Genomic DNA, 21,398 nt, shown 5'->3' with positions numbered 1-21,398 from the left:
AGTGACGGGGGTGGAGCCGATGTGCAGCGCAAGGGTTCGTGTCGCTGCTCCCCGCTCCACGCTCTCCCCCGGGGTGTTTTGGCAGTGTTATTCCTGTTGTTCTTCGGGAAAAAAAAAATTTTGCAGAACTTTTCTGTGGGTGGCTTCCAAAAAAAGAAAAACAACCAAAAAAATAATCCAACCAAAAAAAAACCAACTCACACACGACGATGAGGTGTCAGTAATACAATTCTGTGGGTTTAAAGCAACCATTAAAAAGAAAGAGAGAGCACTCAGTTCCTGCTGTGGGCCTCGTGTGTGCTGTGGGCTGCTCCCGGACCCGGGTTCTGCAGGAGACGCCTTTAGCAGTGGACGCGAGTGCTTAACCCCCCCCGACAGATAGATGCTATTATTTGCATTACTTTTATTAACTCATGGACACCCAGGTCTAGGCTGCCGTTGGTACCGGGCCCTTTGCAAACAGAGGCCCTAATCCTCTGAGCAATAGGTTATCCAGATAATTTGGGAATACAAAGCAGTGGAATCTCGTTACAGCTGAGCAGAAGCGTGGGGCAGAGTGGCTCGCTGCCCCTCCGCCCCGCTCGTGTTTGGATGGGCTGTGATTTTGTAATCGAGTATTTGTTTTCTACAAAAAGGACCGTATTGCTTGGTCTGTAGTTACCCCTCTGGCCGAAGCCCTGCTTTTTGTGCGTGGCTTCATAAAGGGAGGGGGACAGAAGCGCGCGTGCTCCTCCTCCTCCTCTTCCTCCTGGCGCTGCTGAGCTCCGGGGGTTGATGGGGTCGGGCTTGGGTGGTGTGGGATCCCTCTGCACTCCAGCGTGGTGCGATGCTTCACTTCCCTCTGCCATAGACCATCGCACAAGGACACGGCAGGACACGTGTCTGACTTGTGTCTGGTCACAGAAGTCTTGCTGGTCTTGTAAGGTTGACTGGGGGGACACGTTGTGACACTTTTGTGGGTGCAAAAGCCCCAGGCTTAAGACATGCATCCTCTTCCAGCTACAGCGAGCCTGGGAGAGCTGTGCGGGGCCCCCACTGCCTGTCTGCTCCACAGCATCCCTTGGCTGGATGCTGCCCCTTCTTCAGGCTTGCCAGCTGGGCTGGTTGGGTGGTCATTCCGTAACCGCACAGCCTCACGGAGGCGGCAGCTGGAGAGGAGGTTCTGGCTGCCAGAAGAGAGCCGAGCTGGTTTTCTCAGCCCTCCGAAGGGTTTACGAGCAGATTTGAGGCTGGTTTGGTCTGTGGGGGACACTGACCTGGCGTGGGACCTTAGAGCTTCTCATGGAGGAAAACAGTCTCGAAAGAGAATGAAGTGGTGCAAAGTGAAGCCAAGTAATGTGTGGATGCTGTGTGGCTGTTCGTCCTGCTCAGTTTCTGGGAATGGTAATCAAAGAAAGCGCCGCTGTTTTCCTGGGAGCTCGCGTTGTCCATGGCTGAGCGCGAGCAGGGCTGTTCCCAGCTCTCGCGTCGCCATATCTGCATGGGCTGTGGGCGGTGGGAAAGAAGATGCAATCCCGGCGACTGTGGAACCATGAAGTCCTTCTCTACGGATAGGGATGTGTGGTTGACCAGACTCTGTGGCTACGAAGCAGCTGAGAGCTCGTTCCTTGTGGTGAGGAGCAGAGACAAAAGTTCAAGAGTTGAGCGTCTGAGTTAGACCAGAAGCGCGGTATCAAGGAGGAGTTGAGATGGCTGGAAACCAAAGTGGAGCTGCAATTTCTTTTCAGATCGTGGGTGGATTTGCATCACTTCTATTTGATGTTCTTTGGTTTATTCAAGGCAACATTAAGAAGGTTTCTTAGGATCGAGGGAGTTTGGGACTGGAGGAGGACTAAAACCTCAATTCAGCCTCTTTGTTCCCTTCTGCCTAGCTGGGGAATAACCATCAGAAGTGCGCGTACATCCCTGGGTGCGCAAGGTCGCTCCCACAAAGGGGGTCGGCCGTACGTAGGATCTCGGTCTGCGCTCCTTAGCTGGTGGCACACAAATTGTTTGACTTTGTGGTTTGGGGTTTGAGTATGTGAATGTCTGGGGAGAGCCACCATGGGCTGACTTGGGGTGCTCTACCTCTGTGTTTCAATCAAGTTACAAAACCAAAGGTGGAAAGGCTTTGTTCCCCAGAAGGCTCCGTTACGACACGGGCGGCTGTGCAATGCCTTGGCTTTCTCCTCCTCGCGGGGGTGTGAGCCCCTTACCAGATTTTCGTCAGACAGATGTTGGTCACTCCTCAAGCCCTGGTGAGGGAACGCTGTTCACAGCGGAGTGTGGTCCAGAAAAAGTCACAATCTGCTTCTTGAGTGCAACCAGAAGTGATGGGTCATGATGACTCGACGTGAATTGTTATTTATGGTCCCCTCCCTGAGAGGCTCTCAGCAGCTGGAAAGCCTTTCCTCCCTGGAGCTTGAGGAAGCACTGCTTTGAATAAGAGCTTTTTGCATTGGAGGATACACCTTAGAGAAAGATGTTTTATTTCCCTTGGTGTTTATGGCCCCGTAAAATACTGTGTAGCGTTCATTTTTTCCCCCCCCTTTGTATATCTCTATTGCGGTATGCAGAGGAGCAATTTATTCCTAACAGCTCAGCCTAATGTGTGCCACAGCCGTTTCCACAGGAGCCAGACCTGTCTTACTGTTTGCCGTATGACTTTTAAAAAGTAGCCTGCTGGCTTCTAAATCAATGTTCTTAATAACTTCTCCGGGCTGCGCAGAACTGAGTATACCTCAGTCTGACAAAAATCTGCGCGCTTCTTCCTGCACCTTAATTCAGTGCTTAAAAAATATCTCCGTACGCGTTACACTGTGTGTGTGTTGTTGGAGGCAGTTGCTAAGAGAAGGATTAATTTAAAGCGGAGGAAAGGTCACTTTTCTTCGGTTATATATGCCGCTGAAGTAGTAAAAATTAACTCAAATCGGGTGGCACTTAGGAAAATAGGATAGGGTCGCAACCGAAAAAGGGGAAATGAAGAGTCTGCGTTCAGCTGCGTGTTGGCACTGTCTGAACCGTGTCAATAAAGTAACTTTAATTTACGGGTCAGCGAGCTTTTTTAGGGCCGCTGCCTATTTAGATGTATCGATCCTCTCCCATTAGGAGCTCTGTGTATTGTCCTGTCACGTCCAGCGGATTTTCAGCGCGCTAAAGCGGAGTGGCTGTGGAAGGAGATGAAGAGCGGAGCCGAGGAAGGGATCGGATGGTTCACACTCCTGCCGAAATCCCGCACTAATGGTCCAGCCCAACGCCTCCCTGGGGCCTTATCTCCCTGCTCAAGTTGTACCAAATTAATTAGACCGGCACAGCAAAAGCAATGCAACCTTCCCTAACGCTCCCTGCTCTGCAAATGCAATTACGCTGTTACGCAGAGTTTATTTCAGATATTCCAATTAGGAGAGTAAGCTTTGCTCATATACGCTCTGTGGTGTAACTGTTCGTGTCTGGCGGGTAACTACATCGTTAAATTCTGTTTCCAGCGGAAATGCTTGTCCTAGGAAAATACCTGCGTTTGCCTAGACCCAAGTGAATGCAGGGATGGAGAGAGGAAAAGTCAACTCCCAGAGATAAGTGGCTTTTCTCCTTGTCCCACAGTGAGAAATTCCAGGTTGGTTTTCTTGCCTTAAGTGAGAATAAATCAGGGATAACTGCAGAATCACAACGGTGTTGATGTTTGTGATTACATGTACACGCTAAACTTTCTCTTAAATAATTTAACAGACTGTTATTCAGGAAAAAAAAAAAACAAACCCCCAAAACCAACAAAATGTTATTCTTCCATATATTCGGTAGACTAATACATGTCCCTGCTAGTGTGTGTCAGCCCCTGTACTGCTGGCTCAGAAAAGAGGACTTGCCTTAAAAAATAGTAAGCCAAAGCTGGGAACTATTCAGTCGAAACAGGAGATTTTGGGAAGGTTTCTAAACCCCTCTCTGGCCTCAGATGCCAACTTTGAGCATCCCCCTGTCGTGTTACTGTGATGGGTAAGTCAGTGATATGAGCTGCGAAGAGCGTGGTGGAGGTATTATTAGGGGGTCCTGTTGATCTTGTTATACTCCCCGAGTATTAATTTATATAAATACCCAGAGCCTGATTTCCCGTAATCACTTGGATCTGTTCTCGGTGGTGGTTCTTATGAGCTGGGGATCTGACCTTTTTAAGCAGCTTTACAAATTAAGTAGCCGGAAGATTAATTTTCTGTAGCCCGTTTTCATCATGCGAAAGGGGGACTGCGCCGAACTGCCGTAGGAGCCGCGCGATGGCGGTGAAATTTGCCTCTTGAGCCTGGGAAGGAGGGTCAGATGTTCCAGATAAGGTACATAATAGTCGCATCCTCGGGGAGAGATTTAAAATAAACTGGGTCAACCGTGAAGCTCCCCTTCGTTTAATTCGGGTTAAGCCTCTCCCCGAAGCGAAGGTCACGGAGGGGGATGCGCCCAGACGCGGAGAGGTTCGGAGCCTGTGCCGGGACTGCCCAAGTTGGATGCAAACGCGCGTTTGAAGTTTTTAGGCACGAGGCACTGCGGAAAGATGTCTTCAGTTCGTTCTGGCACCAAATCTCTTTACACTCTGGGAAGCTTCACAGCACAGCGTTAATTCTGGCTGGATTCTCTCGTTAAATTACATTGTGGAAAAATAACTTGAAATGGAAAGCGATTTTTTTTAATTTTTTTTTGGTAGCGTGTTTTCTCCTGGCGGTGTGAATTGGGACAGCTGACAGGCTGTAAAACTAAAGCAAAATAAAAGATGGCTTTCATGGCGCTTGCCTTCTCCCTCCTTTCTTTCTCTCAGGAAAAAGTCCAAATTCTGCTTTCCCGAAGCGCGCACACACTGCCATTCGTTTTGCTCTGGGTATCCACCTGGAAATCCAAACCCGAGCCTGCCCTGGCGCTCAGGTGGACAATAAAATTAGGAAGAAAAAGTAAATCTGCTCTGTGTAATCTGTTGCAGGAAGAGGGAGACGACGGCAGAAGAAAGGCAGCTCCGGACTGTGGGCAAGGGGATTTTCTTGGTTTGTTCTTAACACGAATCCAGTTAAGGAAGAGGCAGTGTCCCCTGCGATGGTTTGGTCCACCGGGAAGCACCCGGATCCTTTGGAATCGTGCAGGGAACGGCTCTCGGCAGAGGCTGGCGGGGCTGGAGCATCAGCCCCGTGTGGCATCCGAAGGATGCTGAGTGCGCTGTGGGCACCAGGGGGGGATGCGCTGGGGTGTCCCCAGCCGGGGAGCGGGACAGCACCTGGCATCTCCCACACTGGTTTTTATCCACCTGTCCCAGCGTCGCGTAACTAAGTCCTGCTCGTTGCATGCGTCAAAGTATGGATTGGAAGGTCTGTGGGTTCCACGTGTGCTAATGGATCTAAGGGACATGGCTCCTGCTGCAGGGGGGTTAAACTGGGTATGTAGGTACTTTGGAGGTTGTCCTGTGCTGTGTCCACTGGATGGGTTGAGGGCTTTTGTTTTGTTTTGTTTTCCATAAAAGGCAAAAATCTCAGTTGTAGCCATTGACTGGAATCTTACCTCACTTCAGCGTAGACCAGAGCAGTTTGGTTTCAAACCTTCCACTCTTGCAATGAAAAGGGAAGGGGGGGAAAAAAATAGAGGGGAAAAAAAAATAAAATAGATGTGGTTGAGTGTCCAAGACTGGTGGGACAGTGGTTCATGAAGTATTTGAGTACCTGACCGGTCGGGTTGAAGCAGGGTGGGTAGAATAGCTGCCACGTGTTTCCCAGCCATCCCGCGCTGCGGTGTGGCCGTTAGCGGATGGTTGCTGCGTCGTTCCTGCGCACGGCTCGGTGCGGCGCCGCGGGCAGACCTACGTGTGGGGCTGGTGAGGACAGGTCTGCATCTGCTGCAGCTCAGAGCAGAGCATCCTTTCCAGCGCTGGGGTTTCCTCTAGTTCCCGTGCCAGGTCCGAGGAGCGATGGCTTTGCCTCTGCTTTTCACCTGGCTCTCGTTGCGACGCTTGAGCGATTTGGACTGATGCTTGATATCCTGCAGTAAGGAATTACGCCCCTCTTTTCTCTCCAGAAGGGAGAAAAGTGCTTAATTGAAATCATGAAGATAAAATGTAGGCTCTAATCTTAAAAACCCAAAACAACCAACATGACAGTAACGCCAGTGGCCTCCCCATCCTTCCCCTGATCGAAGTTAATTTTGATTTTTATCTCGTACATACATTAAATATGATGGTTAACCTTCAGATTTCCTGTCTCAGCCTCCCAAGCTTTGTGATACATACAGTTACTATTCAGTTAATTAATTTCCTTGCGATGTTGAAAGGGAGAGGAACTGATACCCTGAATGCAAATCACAAAAGGCAGTGCGAGTGCTTTAAGTAGTAAGAAAAATGTGTGTTAACGTCTGCGTTTGTGGATGGGTTTTCCTTTCCTGATACACAGGAATGGATTCAGAGCTATTCTGGGAACGCCAAGTAGGATTTTGGGACCTACTCTGAAGCTTGTCGAAGACTCACAGGGGCTTCTTCTGATGCTTGGGAAGTTCCGAGTACCCACTTGTGGTTTATCGTTTGAAACTCTTTGACGTTTTCTGTTGATGAGACGATGGACAACTAGAATAGAGGAGATTACTATTAAGAAAAAAGAAAAAAAAAAAAAGGAGGGGGGGGGGGGGGGGGGGGGGGGGGAGGGAATCATCCCACCTAGTCTCTCTCCACCTCAACTTCCCCTTTACGTTCTAAAATAGGTGATATGTTAGCTGTTTTCTCCTGGGCGTGACTGATAGACCCGCGGTACGGGGTAGCAGGGGCTCCACCAGCCGGCGCGGTGCCGCGGGGAGGGAAGAGGCGGTGTGTCACATCCACGGCTCCGTCCTCCTCTGTCTGCCCCCTTCTTTCTGTGTAAAGCAATCAGGTTGGACGAGCGAGGCTTGCTCTTGCTAAATCTGTGTTGGCTGTTCCTGATCCTTGGGATCGGGATCATCTTGTCCTTGGGATCCTTGGGATAGGGATCATCTTGGTTTTGGGAAGGAGATCCCAAGAGGGGCACGCTCCAGAACGGAGGTGAGGCTCATCAGCCTCTAGTTCTCTGGGTCTCCTTTTTTTTTCTTAAAGATAGGTTTAATATGTGGTAAGCTGCACTACTAATGAATATCTTAATCAGAACCATGCGGGCGGTTGCAGCGTGCGTGAAGGCGGAGGTGTCTTTCTTGGTTTCATCTTGTTTTGGCGCTGAGAGCCACTGGGGTTGGAATCAGTCCCACGTGTGCCAACGCTACCAAAGTTCCCGCTGCTTGTTGGGGGATGTCCTGCCTCTCCTCTCGTGAACGTTATGGAAATTAATCATCACAGGGAATGAGCCCTGGGTCTGGTTTGCCGTCCCGCAGGCACAGATGCTCCGCAGAGAGCTCCAGGGGCTGCTGCGTGTCTGCACGGGGGTCTATCCAGCCTCGCTCCCTGGATCCGACACACAAGCGCTAAAGCAGTTAAGCTATAAAACCTTTTATTTTTCCTTCCATTAAGATTTTTTTTTTTTTTTGGTTTTAATAACCTGGTTGCCCAGAGCAATTTTCTGTGCAGTGCACACGTTTTAGAATGGCTCTGGGCGGGCTGTCACCTCGCAGGCAGTGGTACTCCCTCCTCCTGCTTTTGCCGCTCTGCTTCAGCTTCGTTCTCTGCAGAAGAAATTCAGAGCCAGAAAACTTGATGAGCCTCAATTAAACCCTGGGTAAAAACAAAAGCCCTTCCTGTTCTCCAGCTCGCTCTGTCTGTTCGCATCCGTGGTTCTTCCCAACACTGAAATGCAACAAAACATTTATTATTTAAAACTGAGTAGAGGAATAAGCCCCGAGCGACTCCCGGGGCTTCGGGGCTGCCTGTCCGTTCTCCGTCCCCGAGGACGAGCAGCCTCCATACGCTGCCTGGCAGAGGCACCAGACCCCTTCTCGCGGCTCTGGCCACATCGGGTTCAGCCCCTGCTGCTGCCCATAATGGCAGATGTGATGCTCATCTCTTCTCCATCACCCAGGAGGCTCGAAGGAGCGGGTCTGCTCTCTCTGGCTTGCAGGTCCTGTAACGCAGAATCACAGCAGGGTTGGAAGGGACCTCTGGAGGTCGTCTATTCCAACCCCCCCGCCAAAGCAGGGTCACCCGCAGCAGGTTGGACAGGAACGCGTCCAGGCGAGTTTTGGATATCTCCAGAGAAGGAGACTCCCCCTCCTCTCTGGGCAGCCTGTGCCACTGCTCTGCCACCCCCACAGGAGAGAAGTTTTTTCTGGTGTTCAGGCAGAACTTCCCGTATTCCGGTGCCCGTCGCCCCTTGTCCTGTTGCCGAGCACCACTGAAAGGAGTCTGGCCCCATCCTCTTGACGCCCGCCCTGTAGATATCGATCAGCATTGATGAGATCCCCTCTCAGCCTTCTCCTCTCCAGGCTGAACAGCCCCAGGGCTCTCAGCCTTTCCTCAGAACGGAGGTGCTCCATTCCCTTGATTGTCTTCATACCCTTCCGCTGGACCCTCTCCAGCAGATCCCTGTCCTTCTTGACCCGGGGAGCCCAGAACTGGACACAGCGCTCCAGATGTGGCCTCACCAGAGCAGAGCAGAGGGGGAGGATGACCTCCCTCCACCTGCTGGCCACACTGTTCTTGATGCCCCCCAGGATGCCATTGGCCTTCTTGGCCACCAGGGCACATTGCTGACTCATAGTCACCCTGTTGGCCACCAGGACTCCCAGGTCCCTTTCCACAGAGCTGCTCTCCAGCAGGTCAGCCCCCAACCTGTACTGGTGCATGGCGTTATTCCTCCCCAGGTGCAGGACCCTACACTTGCCCTTGTTGAACTTCATTGGGTTCCTCTCTGCCTGTCCGGGTCTCGCTGAATGGAGGCACAGCCTTCTGGGGAAAAGTTTTGGTTTTGAAATCCCTCTTGCATAAGCGGGTTTGTGGTGTAGGTCCATCTGTCCTACCTCTTCCAGCTGCCTGCTCTTCCTACCTCCACTTGCTGGGACCTTGCGTGGGGAGGAGCGATGCGTGGCATGGCCAGCCCAGGACCACCCCCACGACCCCGTTTCTATTGCTTTTGGGGGTGAAGGTGGTGCTGAGCTGCTCTGAGATGGCCCCATCTCCATGGCAAGGGGCTGATGTGGGTGCGGAGCCCCAGCGTGCTGCCACCAGGCAGAGGAGCACCGAGGGACCTATTAAAAGCAGATTGTGGGCTTAATCTCGCAAAATGCAGCTTAACTGATGCAGACCTGCATATGAAATCATCCGTAATGTGAAAAGTAGTGTTCTGGTTTTAATTACTACTTTAGGAAGAAGCTGGAGGACATCTTTCAGCATCATTACCTGGTGCCATTAAGCAGAGTTTTCTGAGTGTTTGTTGTCTGCTTCTAATAATGCCATCCCGGTCCCTGGTGTGACATTTGGGAACTGTTTTTCACTGAATCTGTTGTCAGCCTGTGGCCTGATGATGATTATTATTAATTTTTTTTTAAATTTTAATTTATTTTAGCAAGGCTGTGCGAGTAGGTAGCAATTTGAGCGACAGTCCGGGAAGGTGGAACAGTGTCAGGGTGCGTGTCAGCAGCCGTCACCGTGAGCAGGCTGTCTCCATCTTCTGGGTTGCGTAACTCTTCTGTTAGCCGGCACCAGCTCCAGCTTTGGGTCCTTCAGTAATGGTCTGGAAGCTGAGCTGTCATCTCCAGATCTTGTGTGGAGCACAAGGCTGTGCCAATCTCAAACCGACAGAAGTTTGCAATTTTTCTAGGCCATTTTTTCCTCCCATTGCCAACTGAAAAGGCAAAAGCTGCAACAGATGCAGCGTTATAAATATTTTTCGTGGCTGAGTTTTTGCTTTTCGGTCGTTTTCCCCCCTCCTGCTGTGCTGCTTCGGCTCCGTAGGGTGAATGTAGCCAGAGGTTGGTTTGTTCGGTGCTTCTGCTCCCCCGGCAGGTAACACGGCACTTCTTGCAGTGAGGAAAATAACACATTTAGTTGTAATTTCCGAGGCTTTCTGAAAGTGAATTGAGTCTAATTGGAAGCGGATCACCCAAAATCATGACTGTATGGAGAAAAATGACACGTACCCGTGACGCGTGAATAATGCAACGGCATCCGTACAGGCTCTCGCCAGAAAGGTCTTTTGGATGTTGGCAGCTTGCGTGCCGTTGATCTGATGGCAGGACTTTGGAAATAAGATTTCTTGGGCTGTTTTAATAAAGGAAAGCAAACGGTGTCTGCAGTGAGACTGGTGTGTGCCCTGAAATGAGGATGTGCTGCTGTCGAACGGTGGCAGACGTTAGATCCAGACCATCCCTGAGCTGATCATGCTCAGGGATGGTCTGGAGATACCAACGGGTATTTAAAACTGGGCTCATATGGGACTCATAAAATTGATGTAAAGGTCTTGAATTCAACATACATGCTTTATTATTTAATAATAGCCTGTTTTGACAGTTTTACATAAATGATACTGGAGTCAGCTGTCGCAGGCGCCTACCTCAGATCCCACCCCATGGTTGGCTTCTGCCTCCAAGGGCTCGGACCCTGTCTGTTCAGCATTTCTGTAGGGCAGCTTGATTTTAAAGAGACAGAAATAAGTTCTGTGAGTTCCTTGAACTAGCCCAGGCTTGCAGGCCACCGCCTGGAGCTTCCTCTCTTGGGTCTGGCCCGAATACTTGACGTGACAGGGCTTGATTTCCTGACTTGGCTGCTATTTACTCATCTCGGAGACGTACCGTAGCTGTTCTCATCACTGTCCTGTCAAAAGTTCATCACGGTCCGGTTCCCCGCGCCAGCCTGAAGAGCAGGAGAACAATGACTGCTTGGAAAGTTCTCTGTAAGCGTATCATTACGGTGTAACGCTATACACGGTTGCGCAATTACTCATTTTCTGTAACAGCAGCTGAATTCTGTGTTATAATTTGATTGTCATGGTTCAGGTCAAGTCCTGTCTTAAAGCTTTGGGTTGGCCAAAATGTTTTGAATTTCCTTTGCTGAAAACTCAGTGCGTGGGAAGGTATCCCATTTCTTGATCAGCTAGAATCATAATTTCTTTTTTACATATTCCCTTCTTCTACCTATGGTCATGTTTTATGAGTGAGCCCCAGTGAGGCAAACACAAGTTTAGGACTTTACGTCAATAGTAAAAGCCAAGACATCTCTCCTTTTTGTTTTTTTTGGGGTTGGGTGGTTTTTTTTTTGTTTCCCCTCCCCTTTCTTAACCGAGTTCCCCTGACGGAGCTGCGCGTCTTCCAGCGAGAGGAGAAAAAGGCTGGATTTAATGAGCGTGGAAGGGGACTCTCCATAAAGGGTGCCAAACACGGGCAGATTGAGCAATCCTTCCAAGCTCTCCCAAGTTGTATGTCCTCTCAGATCTCGTTGCTCACTAAGGCCAAGCCTGGATTTGGCAACCTGCTGGTAGATGTCCCGCAGAGACAGCCCCGATCTGGGACGCAGCAGTCTGAGGCTCTAACCCCGCACTCTGCGGGAAAATCAAAAAGAAACCCCTTTGTTCTATTTCCCTCTAAGACTGATGAGCCTCAAAAGGTCCGGCTGGGTTTCTTCTCTAAAGCACAGTGGTGATACCTGGTGGTCTTCCCACGCTTAGCCATGGCTCGGGCTGCAAACAGCCCCTGCTCCCTGCCCCGTTGTCCTCCCCGCCATGGCTCTGGGGCAGACCAGGACCTGCAGAGAAAACTGCTGCTCTGCATTTGGTTTTTTTAAAACTGTCTGGCTGCGTCTGCTGGGCCGTGACGGTTTGGTGTCGTCCACGGGACGTAACAGGGGTCTCACCTGAGCATCGCCACAGCGGTGCCAAGGATGCGGCACACCGCTGCTGTCCGGGCACATCGTTGGAGCAAGAAAGCATCCGAGGAGGGATTTTCGCATCGGCAGATGCTGATTTGGGATAACACCAGGGCATCTTTCAGCTTAGGGTTGTCCAGGGTTGTTGGGGATGTGTTAGTGTCCCACTCCCCACTTGCCCTTCCTTCATGTACTCTGGGAGTCTGTATTCTCCACCCAGCTCCCAAAATGCGTCGCTGTTGGGGTGGGCAGCAATGGAAAAGGGGTATTGCTGTTCACGCATTCGTTTTGTATCAGCAAGAAGACCCGTGGCTCAAAGCAGTGCTGTCCTCCATATCGGGAAACATGACATTCCCTCTCTTAGAGGAGGAGTTGGTGAAGACCAGAGCCTTCAAAGAGGGTTGTGCCCATCTGATTTTGCAAGAAGCTCTTGTTATTCCGGGGAACGGCCCTGCACGTCTTTCTTAGAGACGTCCGAAAAGATAAATCTGTGAAGTACGATCAGCCGCCTGATGCGCTGCAGGGAATTTGATTAGGGTTTGCTAGAACCTCAGTGGCAAGGTTTTTACTTAGACAAACCTCAAACCTGTGGCTGGGGTTCGGACCCATGTTGAACCCATTGGACCTGCTGGATTTTGGGTGTTTGGGCAAAATTTCTGGGCTGTCCAGACCTTAGCTGTGTGAGCAGAGTTTTCAGACCCCATAAGCACGTTCCGTAACGATGCTCCCGGGCATGGCCGTTGAAGCCCTCACCTTAACGATTCCTCCTTTCTCAGCAGAGCCCGACGCCTGCGGACCGCGGCGGGCTCCACAAAGGAGGGAAGTACTGTCATCGGCTGCAGCTCCGCCGTTTTCTTTGGGAAGTTGCAGCTTCCTTCCGCTCTTTTAAAGCCCCCGCGCGCCACTGGGTGACCCTCTGACGGTGGGACGGACAGACTGACGCTGAGCGGCCGAGCTCTGCCGAGCCGAGCGCTCCCGGCAGAGCCATCCACCACAATGTGGGGTCTGCTGGCTCGTTGCAGGGCTTTAGCGAACCTCTCCTGCCGTGCCACCGGGGAGGGCTCAGCCCGTGTTTTTAAGCTTCGGGAAGGTCATCGCTGCTGTCGGGAGTTTGCCTCAGAGCACACAAAGATCTGGGCTTTCCTGTGATTTCTTTTCCTTCCTCCAACCCGGGGGATGTTACTCAATCCTTGTCCCCTCCTCCAGCCCTTCGTTATCATCTTGGACTCATCAGCTGCCTGATGGGGTCTTTATCCACACTGCTGGATTGGTTTGGGTTTTTTTACTTTTTTTCTTTTGTTTGTTTTCCATCTCTTTCTCTGAAGGAGCGTATGTAATGGAGGGAAACGAGCCTGGCAGTCCTTGGGGGAAGTTTGGGGTCAGCAAAACTTTCCTAGGATGAAATAGGATGAGGTCCCGCAGCGCTGGGCTTGGCCCGTGCGGCACTGCTTGGGGAGGTGACAGCAGCCCTGGGGGGGATGATGATGCTGCTGACCCTCACACGGGCTCCTCCTGCATGCAGAGACAGCACAGATGCAGTTGTGTCCTATACATCTTCAGCATATACTTCAGTATGTCACTGAGCATTTCTTCTGCATCTCTGACTAAATCGGATTTAATCGTTTGACCCTATGCTCCGTCTCTCGCTCTTCCCACGTCCTCTTCACGTCTGCCACCTCGGAGGTGTTTGCCTCCGGTCCTCGCCTTGCATCAGTCGTTCACATCTGGTATGAAATCCAGGAGCTCTGGTTGACGTTTGTGCCTGCTCTGACTTGAGAGAGCCGTTCCTCTGCCTCTGGGCCTGAGGCTTGTGGCTTCGGTGTATTTAATAGGTTACTCCTTGGGGATTTTTTAACCACTTTTACTATTTAATGTATATTCTGGCTTCCAGTTCAGGAGCTTGATATTGTCATCTGACAGACCTCTTCCCTCTGAGAGCCCCTACATCGCGCTGGGAAGTTCCTGTAAGGTAACTGGGAGCTCTTTGTCTGCTTGACCCGTGTGAGAGCCGTGACCAGCCAAGGTGGGAGGACGGGCAGGGACCACAGCGGGGCTCGGCAGCAGCGCGCGGGGTGCTGGCAGCACTGCCTGCCTCCGGGTTGGGCTCCTCCTGGTCGGGATGGGAGCTCCTGGTGAGCTCCTGTGGGAGGTTTGCAGCTCCGACTGATGCTCCTTGCTGGGAAGGACCTTGTCTTGCTGCAGCTCTGGGTTAGCTTTCCCCAGTCCTCCCAGTGATGAGCTGTGGGCGTTTGCTCAAATAAATGGTTGCTTTCCCCCAGGTAGTCTCCAAGGGCTAATCCTTGCTTGGGGGTGGATGTGAGGAGAAGGAGAAGCTGTGGGGAGGTCAGCGCTCATCAGCGTTTCGGGCTCATTAATCAGCCTCGCTAAGTGGAATGTGTCCAGCCCGTGAGCGCTCTGCGATAGGAATGTCTTTGAAACGGGGGGAAATAATAGCACTAAATTGTTTGAGAAATAATTTCATTCTGCACTTCTCAGTAGATAAATCTGCTGTCCAACAACCCGAAATTTAATCTGTCCATCTAAAGTAATTGATGAGCTGCGACGTGAATCCAAATGCGGACGGGAAGGGAAATCTTCTGCAGAGATGTTTTGTGTCGTTTCTGCGGCTGCTCCGTTCCACCGGAGACAATGGGGCGAAGCGTGAGAAGGAACAAAGCCACGGGAGGTTTGGTGCTGCTGGTGGAGGGCGATACGAGCTCCAGTTGTGCTTTCGACTCTTACTACTGCTCCCGAAACTCTGCCGGTAACACCTTGATGCGCAGGCGAACGAGATTGGGCAGAGCCATTTGGAGAGATTAGATAAAAGTGGTGATTTGCGCAGTTTTAAATGCAGAGTTACGTTGGCTGCAGCCCTGCTGTTCCCGCGGGGTACCTGGATGCTCTCGGACTTTCCCTCCGCTCTTGACTTTGGAGGAAGCAAAGGGAGCTCTGATGCTCCTTTGCACCGTCTGAGTAGTGCGGGGGGAACGCAGCACAACTCGGAGATGTGTCCTTTGGCTTTCTCGAGAGTTTTACGCCGTCGGATACCCATTTCCCCACTGATCGTTGCAAATGCCATGTTTTCCCAATGAGGGACCCTCCCTTCCCCGTTGGCGGAGGCCGTGATAAGCCGATGCTCACAGCTCCCTCTCGGGGACTTAACTTTTCGCCCGGTGCTGTCGAGCCGTGCCGGCAGCGAGATAAGAGGAAATCTGACATCACGGTCAGGAAGCGCTAAAGAAAGTTACTTTCGTCATTCGTCAACGGGTTATCTCAAGCGGCAAAGCCGCGGCATTCCACACATGCTGCAGGCCCCGTTTCCAGCCCACGGCTCTGGCCGGGGTTCAGCGCGTGGCGGTCTGCCCGCTGCTATTGTCTGCGGCCCCGCTCCTCCCCGGGGCACCAGCCCCCGCCGCCGGCGCTCGCTGCCTCTCCAAAAGGCCCCTTCTGAAAAGCTGTGAGCTCCGGCATGGTCCTGCCCTGCCAGACAAACCAGCTGCCCCCCGGGGCTTCTTTCCCCTATGTTTTATTCAGAGGGCTGGAGCCCCTCCGCTGAGAGAGTTGGGGGGGTTCAGCCTGGAGAAGAGAAGGCGAAAAAGGGGAGACCTCAGAGCCCCTTCCAGTGCCTAAAGGGCTACAGGAAAGATGGGGAAGAACTTTTTACAAGGGCATGTGGTGATAGGGTGAGGGGGAATGGCTTCAAACTGGAAGAAGGGAGTTTTAGGTGAGATATCAGGAAGAAATTCTTGCCTGTGAGGGTGGTGAGCCCCTGGGGCAGGTTGCCCCGAGAAGCTGTGGCTGCCCCATCCCTGGAGGTGTTCAAGGCCAGGTTGGACGGGGCTTGGGGCAACCTGGGCTGGTGGGAGGTGTCCCTGCCCAGGGCAGGGGGTGGCACTGGATGATCTTCAAGGTCCATTCCAACCCAAACCATTCTATGATTCTGTGATTTACCACTTTTATTAAATGTCTCTTTGGAGACTCCCAAGCCTTGCTCCTCTCTCCCTTGTGCCATCCCAAATCTGGAGACTGGGGGCTACTCCGATGCTCACGTGAGCGTCCTCCATATGCCACCTCGGGCACTTTGGTCGTTGACTTTTTGCCTGCCCCTGTGCCATCTCCCTCGAGCAGAGCAGCTCTGCAGGGCGGCAGGAACGCCTGCAGCTCTCCAGCCTGCTCTCGTCTCTGCCCGGGCTGGGGGACGGTTTCCAACCTAACCCCAACGTGTTCGAGTCACCAGATCTCTTCTGATGAATTTGCATCAGAAACGCCCGCTGTCTCGTCAGCGCAGGTGCCGCGGGCGCCCAGTCATACCGGGACCGCGGGGAAGGGGCGGTGGTGACTGAAACGGGGGCGTGAGGAGGAGCGAGGTGCCGAGCATCCTCCTGCAGAAGCATCCGAGGGTTTCTGCATCCCCAGGGGCGCGGGAGCAGAGCGCTGGGGTGGCCGGGCATGTCCTCCCTTGAGCTCCTGCAGTCCCTGTGCAAAGCTGTCATGTTATCCCTGTGCAGAGTTAACCCCAGTATCTGCATTTATCCCAAGTACCATATTGTCCCTTTCTCCATCTCCGCTGAAAGCTTCTCCCGTGCGTTATTTGTGTTTGCGGGACAAGTTTCTGAGCTGCATGGCAAACTTGGCGGCGATCCCCTTTCTGCGCGCAGTGATCATCCGAGGAGTCTCTAAACTTTACCAAATACCGATAAAACAAGTAACGCAGTGAAAACCCTCTTTAAAAAAGAACACCCTGGGAGCGGCTGGGAGCTGCGGGAATTACAGCCGCCCCGCTTCGCGAAGCGGTTTTGGGGTGGGTGGGGGCGGAGAGCGGTTTATTCACCTTACGGCGTTGCAGAGTGTTTAAAAATAAGCAAAGCTGTTCTGAAACTCGGCGAGCGCAGGTGGCGGGGACCTTCTGCCGTGCCCAGGGCGGGAGCCGGGCTGTCACCGCTGCCTCTCTGCCGTCTCCTTGCAACCCTCAGAGGGTCAGCTCAGAGCTGACCACAGGTTTTTTTCTCGGCTGTTGGCAGGCTTTGAGGTATTTTGTTTTGACAAGATGAGGTGTGGGTTTTTTTTTTTGCTCCCTGTGGTACAGTCCCATCCCTGCCCCCATTGCCTCTGGGCTCCGGCGTTAATAATTTCCCTCTCCAAAGCTCCTCGGATGGGTATCTGCAGCTTTCAGAGCCTGGGCAGTGGTATGGTGGGAGATGCTGGTATCCACGGAAGGTGGAATGGTCTCCGGCGTCTCTTTCCAGATCTGAGCATCCTGGATGCTGGTGGTGTCTTCACCCCGCCACGAGCGATGGCTGGTGGGTGCCGAGGGTGTTTTGGGTGGGGAGGAGGGCGATGGCAGGACTCGGGGCATGCGGTGCTTGGGCTCCCGCTGGCCCTCGCGCCGAAGGACGGGGCAGGACCCCGCTTCAGCGCCGGTCTCGCTTTGAAGCATATAAATGACAGCATCGATTTGGGGGCTGGCAGGTGGTGAACGAGCCCCACGGAGAACATTGATTTCTCGCTCGCTCTTTCTTCTGTGGAGCGTTTGCTCGTCCAAAGGTGTGATTGACTGGTAAATAAAACGGCCTCGGCACAGCTCATATTCAATTGTAGCTAATTTGAACGCGTGGCCGTTCAGTAGGGCTATCAAGCCAACAATTCCTGATCTTCCATCAACAGCAAACCCGCCTCGAGACGCCGGGGAGCAAAAGCGCGAGGAGGCATTTTGCAGATGGGTGAGAGAGAGAGAGAAATAGTGCAAAAGTGCGGGAGCGAACTGTGCCACTGACACCCACGCGTGGGCTGTACGCTCCTGGGCATGACGAGTGGGGCTAAACGCTGCCGACAGTTGTCATCCCACGCGGTGGCTTTGCTGGTGGGACACGTGGTGGCCTTATCTTGCCACCGGCTCCTCGCTGGCGGAGCGGGACCGTGGTGCTGCTGCCCTGGTTTGTTGTGTTTTAACGTCAGGCTTTTTCAGCGACTCTTTAAATAGATTATCGGCTTCTTCCTTGATGCGTGTCATCTGCCGGCGTGCAGTGCGTGGTGGCAGCGCCTGGTGGCTTTTCGCAGATGTCACCTGGAGCTGCGGGAAGGGCAGTAGCACTGCTGCGGTGCTCATTTAGCGGCTGGTGGCCCGGTGGCTTCCAGATTTGAGTTGGATGAGCAAAGGCAGTTGGATGCAGCTGATGCTGAACGGCACGGTGGGTCCCGTCCCTTCTCACCGAGGCCGAGCGGAGATGGGGGATGCTCAGCCCCGTCTAAACCTGTCTCATTCACTTCCAAAACGGGAGACCTAAAAGGATTTAAAATAAGCACGTGCTAGAAATTTGAAATCAATGAGACTGCAACGCAACAGCGAATACACGTCCCTGCTGCAAGCAGCCGGTTTGCCCCGGGTGTAAATTCTTGCGGAGACCCAGAAGATAAAGTTATGAAATAACCCGTATCGGCGAGAGAGGCTGTAAAGCGATTCCAAAAAAACCTCTCAGTCTAGACAGATTATATTTACTGCAGTGTTTATGTGAGATAGAGGAATGCCCTAGAAAAACAAAATTGTTTTCAGTTTCTGCCTCCAGCACTTGCTTGTCTAATGAGAAGGCTCTGATGCGATGGGAATGTCCTGTGCTGGGGGAGCTCTGCTCTCGCACGGCGGCTCCATGTAGGGGGGGCTGGAATGGGGAACACGGGTAAAAGGTGGTTTCTGTTTTTTTTGTGCAGGTGAATCAGCCTGTTGTTACTGAGAATAAGGTGGTCTTGCTCATCCATCGCCACAAACCTCATGTATAATCCCATGTGCGATGAGTACCCCACCTGCAGTATTGCATCCAGCTCTGGAGCCCCCAACATAGGAAAGACACGGAGCTGTTGGAGCGGGGCCAGAGGAGGGCACCGAGATGCTGGGAGGGCTGGAGCCCCTCTGCTGGGAGGAGAGGCTGGGAGAGTTGGGGGGGTTCAGCCTGGAGAAGAGAAGGCTCCGGGGAGACCTTATTGTGGCCTTCCAGTGCCTAAAGGGGCTCCAGGAGAGCTGAGGAGGGACTTTTTCCAAGGGCATGTGGTGGTGGGACGAGGGGGAATGGCTTCAAACTGGAAGAGGGGAGATTTAGATGAGATATGAGGATGAAATGTTTCCCTGTGTGGGCGGTGATCCCATGGGGCAGGTTGCCCCGAGAAGCTGTGGCTGCCCCATCCCTGGAGGTGTTCAAGGCCAGGTTGGATGGGGCTTGGAGCAACCTGGGCTGGTGGGAGGTGGCCCTGCCCAGGGCAGGGGGGGAGCTTGATGATCTTCAAGGTCCCTTCCAACCTAAACCATTCTATGATTCCATGATACCGACAAGCTGCATCGCGGTCATGTCTATGGAGATACAATGGCCCTAAAACGCTGCTTTGATTCTTTTAATTAAAAGAAAATTAAGCTATTTTATTTTGCTTTGAACTCTTGGTGTAGTTTGCAAGCAGCGTTCTTGCATGGTGTTGGTTTGATGGCAACTTGGGGAGCGGAGATAGTGCCATGGGACAAAACTGCGCTGACCAAACCCACCCAAAGGCAGCTGGCGTCCTGCTCCTGTTTAGCCTGTGCAGACAATTCAACCCTTCAATGGCTTGATTTACTTATAATCCTAACAACTTTGTTATGTATTTGGGAGGAATTTGCTGAAAAAAAAAGGGAGAGTTGTTGAAAAATACAGCAATAAATTGAAGGTATTTTGGGGATGCGGAAAGCAGTGAAATGCGTTGGCTTGCTCAGCAGAGTCAGTCCATGCTGATGAAGGACGTAGGTGATGCAGCCGCACAACCGAAGCAGATTTTTATTCTCATCTCAGCCCCTGTGCTGCCAGGTGTCACCCTTGGAGCGAGTCTGGAGTCCCCAGACTTCAAAATCTTCGGCACTGGCGAACAAATGACCAATTATTGCTGTAGCCATAGACAGGATTTTCTTGAACGAGAAACACAATGGTGCTCGGCCAGTTGAGGTCTGTGACTAACCAAGGGTGGTCCCTGGAGGGGTGAGATTTCTCCCTCTTCATATGGGCTAAGATTAAAGGTGGGCAAAGCTTTGTGGGAACGGTCCCAGGGATTGCCCTGGGAAGGGGACCTGAGCTGGGTCCGGAGCAGCTCCGGTGGCCGAGCCTCAGGACGGGCAGCTGGACACGGGCTCTACGTGGCTGGCTGATGTTTCACGGGTCCCTTAGCGCGCGTGGTGCCCGCAGCACCCGTGAGGTGCGAGGATAAGGGAGAAAGTGTGACTTGAGTAAGTTGTCCATTGCTTCAGACAAAAGTAAAAAAAAAAAAAAGAAAAAGAAAAACACACCCTAATTTTCACTGTCCCAATCTTTTTTTGGAGGGTTGTGTGTACACGTGCGTGTGTACGGCTGTACAGCAATACGGACAATAAGCGATGTAACCTGTGTCCCTTCCGTAGGCAACCAAATGGGGTCCTGCTGGAAATGGTTAAAAGTTCGACACTGGGCTTCTGTAAAACATCAGCTGTAATTTATATTTGGCTTCGACCTTGAAAGGGAAACGTCCTGGCTTGAGTTTTCCAGCCCTTCTGCGATGTTACCTTATGTCAAACTTGTTTTTTCAAAAGGGCGTTTGTTCCTGGTGCGCAGCTGAGAACACAGCAGTCCTCACAGGGCACCGGGAGTCTGACATCTTCAGTAACAACAAATAAACTAACGCCTGGCTTTTCAGTGCAGGTTTCTAAGTCCCTGTTAACTTGTCTCGCATGCGAGTTTAACTCGGTAAATCTCAGTTACAATTTGTGCCTGTCTTGCTCACTTTTTCCCTCCCTTTCTTTTTTGTTTCCCCCAGTTTCTCTGTCTGAAGAACATCCGAACCTTCCTAAAAGTGTGTCACGACAAATTTGGGTTAAGAAACAGCGATCTGTTTGATCCCTTTGACCTCTTCGATGTACGGGATTTTGGAAAGGTAAGAGTTACTCCTGAGCTATCGGGAAGCGATGGTTCCGGCACTGCCGGCACCGGGGGGTTCGCCGGATTCGTGCTGCAGGTTTTGGTGACAATACAAAGGATTTCTGGTTTTCTGAGCATCTTCTGCACCTGTAACCCACACGTGGGGCACATGTTCCCCTCTGCTCCTGGTAGACTGCATATCTGGGGGTTGATCCTGCCGTGTCCTCAGTGAAGGGTGATCAAACCTCCAAGCTTTCTGCTTCAGACCACAAAGCCTCTGGGATCAGTCTCTAAAGTAGATGAAAAATGTCTTGTTTTGGAGAGGAATCACAATATTGTATCGATGTGTTCACACGAGCCGTTGGAAGAGGCTGTAGCCCTGGGGACTGCGCCGGGGTCAGGGTCCTTGCTGGGTGACGGGGGCAAAGCCGCACCATCCCTTTGCCCGTGAGCCCCCCCGTGAGCCCACCACCTCCAAACCGGTGCTGAGCATCACCTCAGTTCCGCACAAACCAGCGTGGGGCGTTGAGCCCCGCCACCCGGGCAGCACGTGTGCCTCTAGCAGCGGTGCCAACCGTTCCACGCCTGGACCCGGCATCTTACCGACCCTGTGGCGAGGACCCTTCATCCACAAGCGCTGGTTTTACCCATCTGCGGGTGCAGACCCCGCACGGTCCTTCCCCGGCCGCCGCCGCCGTGGCCATCAGTTTTCTGCCGTGGCCAGGAAGTTTGCAGGGGGGTCGGGGAGGTTG

At 52.3% G+C, this 21,398-nt stretch overlaps 1 protein-coding gene across 1 annotated transcript in view; it reads left to right on the top strand.

The window, feature by feature from the left end:
* The window catches only part of VAV2 (vav 2 guanine nucleotide exchange factor), a 156,682-nt gene that overhangs the window by 25,076 nt on the left and 110,208 nt on the right, over positions 1-21,398 (top strand). Inside the window, 1 exon segment of the mRNA XM_009892323.1 lies at positions 20,546-20,662. Coding sequence (XP_009890625.1) covers positions 20,546-20,662 — 117 coding nt within the window.

The sequence above is a fragment of the Charadrius vociferus genome, unplaced genomic scaffold (genome assembly GCF_000708025.1).
Source record: "Charadrius vociferus isolate BGI_N301 unplaced genomic scaffold, ASM70802v2 scaffold549, whole genome shotgun sequence".
Classification (NCBI taxonomy): domain Eukaryota; kingdom Metazoa; phylum Chordata; class Aves; order Charadriiformes; family Charadriidae; genus Charadrius; species Charadrius vociferus.
The sequence above is the reverse complement of the archived record's forward strand: the minus strand, read 5'-3'. Positions and strand labels throughout refer to the sequence as shown.